General features: G+C 30.6%; 1 protein-coding gene across 1 annotated transcript; it reads right to left on the bottom strand.

Moving 5' to 3' along the window:
* Positions 814-3,839, bottom strand: LOC18601738 (PI-PLC X domain-containing protein At5g67130). The gene is made up of 8 exons (XM_007032786.2): positions 3,405-3,839; positions 3,192-3,314; positions 2,682-2,819; positions 2,475-2,573; positions 2,090-2,390; positions 1,658-1,881; positions 1,476-1,562; positions 814-1,040 (listed from the first exon to the last, which is right to left on the bottom strand). The coding sequence occupies exons 1-8, from the start codon at positions 3,489-3,491 to the stop codon at positions 1,008-1,010; spliced, it is 1,092 nt and encodes a 363-aa protein (XP_007032848.1). The 5' UTR covers positions 3,492-3,839; the 3' UTR covers positions 814-1,007.

Raw genomic sequence — 5,396 nt, 5'->3', positions numbered from 1 at the left:
TGTAAACATTCCATTTTTTTTCTGATCAATTTGACTACTTTTGGTTTGTTCTATTTCTTTTGTTCTTATTTTCATTTATTTATTTTTTTTTATTTTGTTGATTTTTAAATTATTTCGAGATTATTTGTCTATTCTTTGAGTCTGAATCAGATTGGGTTTGATTTACGAATTGGGTTTTGAAACTAATCCAATTTGCTTTTCTTTGGATTGGTTCTAAGTTTTATTTTCTTCTTCTCGAGGCCCATGAAGCCCAATGGGATTTTTTTCAATCAGCTCATAAATTTTCCTTTTGCTACGTTAAAATTTTTTAAGTTAAAAAAATAAATTTTCACAAAGTAAAAATAAAAGAAAATCTAAAACTATAAAAATTTAAGGACAAATGATACTTGCAACCACTTATAGGGATTGCTCGTGGTTGTAAGTGTCATAAATTTCACATTAATAAAAAATGAGATAAATTTTGCATTGATAAATAAAGGTTTTCTTCTCCTTCATTTAATAGGTATGTCTTTTATGTTGAAAGTAAGATAATGACAAATAGTATCAGAACTTATTTAAATCTTTATTGATATAAAGACTCTCATGAGCAATACTTTCATCTACAGAATCGAAAGTATTGTCGATCGAATTTTCTGTCAATAATACTATTTTTTTTTTTGTGTGTAATGAACCTGAATGTAACAACAAATCTTAAATTTGATTTGAACAATATTTGATTATATTATTATTATTATTATTATTATTATTATTATGTTAGATAATAGAGAGATCCTCCACTCTTTCTCATGCTGCACAATCACACAAACCCTAGTGTAGATAAGGATGCCAAGAGGTTTTATTAAATACTTGAACTCAGTATAGATGTTATAGTATCATGCATGTGTATATGTATACAATTACTGTCAAAAGTTGTGTGAATAAAAGTAAATCTTATTGCTAAAAACACCTTCTTCACAATAAACTTGATGAAGCCCTCACCTCCGAATTTCCTCTAGCTGGAATTAATATTATGGTGTGCAGGCCCCTGAAGTTGATCCAGGCTGCAACAAGAAAGAAACACAGCATTTTCATTTGTCAGAAATTGTCTGACGGAGTAACTATTTTAGAGTAGGCTGCTACTTCTGTGCATAAGGTCCAAAACAGTGGAACCATACTTCTAAGAGAAAATTCGATGAGATGAAAGTTGCCCTAAGCATAAATTTTGCCGACACTACAAACTTTTCATTTTCATGAACATGCAATATTTTTTTTAATTTTTGTAAAAAATCAGATGTAACACTTTAACTTACATATATAAGATTTAAGATTCAATATATGATTTGAGAGATCATTTTTAAAGAAAAAGGTACATAAATATAATATCTGAAACTCACGATTATAAAAATATAAATAATTGAATATAAATTTAAAAAATAGTTAATATTAATAGGTTACGAACTAATCATGACATTATTTGTAATGTAATTTTGGCTTACCACACATGCATGAATATCGTCGCACCCACATAACAGCTTCCCATTCAAAGTGTCCACAGCTTGAAATGATCCTCCACCTTCACTCCTCTATGCAAACCAAACAAGTATGTATATATATAGGGTTTAATATTTCTCCCATCACACCAAATTAACAACAAAGAAGTAATTTAGAGCTAAAATACCTTGTAATAATCAACTGCAACAAAGTTAGCCCAACGGTTGCCAGCAGCACCATAGCAAGTGTGAAGCATGTTAATCAAATCCCCTGAGTTGTCCTTACATGTCGCTGAGTCGCTTGGTATTGAGTGAAAGTAATTTACCAATACTAAAGATTTGCTCGTATCATCCAGAGCTGATGACTCTCCCCTGTTTGGGCAACTTCCTGCTTGCATTCCACCGTTCCCATCTGCCAAATTAACATCCACGGAAAGGATATTTAAAAAAGATAATCCCTTCATTAAAATACAATTATATATATATATATATATATATATATATTGTTAGCAAATGTTTAAAATTGTTAGCCATAGTTATGACTATTTGCACAATCTAATTTTATTTATTTACATATTTTTAACTAGTCTTTAATGTGTAATATAATTAGGATTGCTTACATTGATTTTCGACCATGTAATTCCACTGGTAAGCAATTCCTTCACTTGCTTCCTTGGACTGAATTGAAGTGAAAACAAGCAGTCTTTGGTTATTAGCAACCATGTCACTAACAAGAGGCCAATCTTCACCATTTTTAGGCATGCTTGATACAGGGAACCAATATTTCATCAAGCCAGCATCAGTAAAGACCTTTGTCAATCCATTTGGACCAACATAGTCTTCCAAGATCAATGTAACAATTTCCTCCGGATTTGCTGATAAGAAAGCTTCAATTTCCTTCAAATAGTCTATGGCTGGTCCCTGTTAGGCCAATTAAAAAAGAAACTTATGAAAGGGCAATATTAATGTAAGATAGGGTTGCCTAATAAGGGAAAATATACTTACAAATGCAGTATAATCATGACAGTTTCCTCCGAATGAATGGCACATCCACACATCTCCATCAAAATCATATGTATCAAGCATCAATCCCCTGGCCCCATTCTGCAGGTGGACTAGGCTAGTTTAATTAAGGTAGCAAATGGCTCTCTAGATAAGTAATCACAGAAACTAATTAACATGAAAAACCACTTTGAGAAAATTAAAACATACATTGAGCTGATTAGTAATGCTGTCTTCCTGATTGGTGAAAGTAACTCGAGGAACTGGGGTATGCAAAGGATATCCGTCGATGGCATAAGCATTGTGGGTTGTCAAGAATGCGTATTTGTTGAAAGGAAGAGAGTTATTCTATCCAGAAGCAGAAGAATTAGTATGTGCATGTGGTATTTGTCAGTGCCAAGGCTGAAATTACTTAAGAGATCTTAAATCCGAGCGGTAACCAAAGAAACCAATATGACATAATTACCGTAAAAATTCAAAAACTTAGAATATTCACTCTTTTGAAAGTGACAAACCAAATGGGCCAAGAGATTGGTTCCATGGCTCTTTCTCAGTCAAAATGAGCAAACGATTAGAAATAGTGTACCAGACCTACTGATGTGAAAGTGTTTAATGCGGCTGTGACTTTCCTTGAAGCTAGCCGTAAATGTCTACGACGTCCTTATTCATTTCTTTAACGAAGTAGAGAAAGAAAGAGTGGTTTGTTAGCTCATCACTAACCAGAAGCTTGAATTGGTCTGTAATGGTTGATCTTACGCATCTGGAACCTGAAAATCCTTGGGAGCAAGCGAAACAATAGAGTCCAGCCTCGCAATCTCCATCCGAAGAACATTCATCAAGCAACTGCATATTGTGACTAAGAACAATAAGGAATTCCAAAAATGCAACAAATTAAAACCATATACAATTAGAATGGAAATATTTGAGACAAACCCTGCACTGTCCATCAGAGCAAGCTGAAGCAACACTGAGAAACAGAGAAACTGCTGTGAGAAGAAGCAAATTTTGATAAGGACTCATAGTTGGAGATTGCAAGGATTGCAACAGAGAAGAGGCAGAGGTACAAGCCTTGTTAAATAAAATAAATCATACAAAAGCGATCTTCTTGGGGGAAAATTGCGGGGTTTTCCCGCTTAGGCTGAGAAAACAAAGGAAAATTTTCATGAGAAACAAGCATGATGCTTCGACATAGAATAAATATGGAAAAAGCAAGAAAACTGGAAAGTGGTTGGCAACCCCCTCAAAGACGATGGGATTAAGCAACAAGTTAAAAAAGTCCACCAAAAATGTGAACTCTATTATACAATACTCATGCTTACTACACTATGAACCGTGTAAGAGTAGGACCTTAGAATTCCTAATGAAAGAATTCTATGGTTGCAATCATAGAATCGATGGTTTCAAGGGTTGGATGCAAAGTGAGGTCCAACAAGAAATCTTAAATTAAGGTGTAAAACTGACGGAATTACTTTTTCTTCTTCTTTAATTAGTTGCTGTTGTTTCTTTCCTTTCGACAAGTAGCGCAAATAGTTGTTCACCTACGTCACTGAGTTAGTATTAGTTTTGCTTTGATTTGATCCCATCCAGAAATGTGGCAGTGAGTAAGAAAAAACGAGTCAAACTTAATAGCGTAGGAGTACTTTGCATTCTCCATTAATTGAAGGTTTATATTGTTATTCCCTAATTCTACAACATCAAATCTACGATCCACAATTGTCAAATGAATAATGAAGAGAGATGACCACAAGATTGTTCGGTCCTAAATCATAAATTGACCTTCTTTTTTTATAAATAAAATTAAATACTCTTTTTAAAATTAATGTTTTTTTAATTTTTCATTTCAAAATTCAATTTATTGTTTCTGTCAAATTAGGATGTAATATTTTTTTATTTTTTTAAAATATATATGGGAGTTTCAAAAGAAAATGAGAATTCAAATTTCAAATCTTAATTTTCTTAAGGAGGTAACATCTGCTAAACTATTAAAATAAAAAAAAGTTAATAATCACCGTTAATTGGAACTAATTCTTTGACAAATATAAATATGGATAGCATAAGTTATTTTAATTAGGTATAATATTTAAAAAAGTCTCTAAACTATTTAAAAAAATTTTAATAAATTTTTATTTTTTTATTGCGTTCAATTAAGTCACTATATATTTATTTTGATCCAATAAGTTTTTATATTTTTCTTTTTAACCAAATGAGCTCTTATGATAATAGTTGACTTAATTAAAATATCACTTGTTATTATATGACGTGATGTGTTGAAATATCAAAATTAATAATAATGTCGCATGTTAACATTTAATAATTGACGATAATATAGTTATGTAATATTTTTCGCCCTCCACGTCAACATCACATCAGTGTCATATAAATATAAAATACCAAACGATATTTTAATTAATAAAAATTAGTCAACTATTAGTCATAAAAGTTTATTTGATTCAAAATAAAAGTATTGAAACTTGATTGAATGTAATAAAAGAATAAGAGTTTATTTAAATCTTAACTAGTTGAAAGGCTTTTCAAACATTATGCCTTGTAATTAATATATTTAATTTAATTTTATTTATTTTTAATCTAAAAATTAATGTATTTATTTCATAGCCTTTATTCTTATTCTAAGCTTTTTTTATACCTTAAAAATGCATTGCCTCTTACAAATCTAAGGACTAAAATTGGAAGAGAATTAAATGGCATTTAATATATATATATATATATAAATGGGAGAATCACATTTGAAAAGGTTGAATTTATTATTAAATTATGCAAGAAATTTTTTTAAGAAAATTAGGCAAGGATTAATAATTTTAAATATTTTATTTGTAATAGTTTTTGCTAGCATCATTCACTTAGAATACAATAAATCGAATGCTATGAACTTTGTTAAATTACTCTCATCTTAATTTAGATTTGCAT

The sequence above is a fragment of the Theobroma cacao genome, chromosome 4, assembly GCF_000208745.1.
Source record: "Theobroma cacao cultivar B97-61/B2 chromosome 4, Criollo_cocoa_genome_V2, whole genome shotgun sequence".
In the NCBI taxonomy this organism is placed as follows: domain Eukaryota; kingdom Viridiplantae; phylum Streptophyta; class Magnoliopsida; order Malvales; family Malvaceae; genus Theobroma; species Theobroma cacao.
The sequence above is the reverse complement of the archived record's forward strand: the minus strand, read 5'-3'. Positions and strand labels throughout refer to the sequence as shown.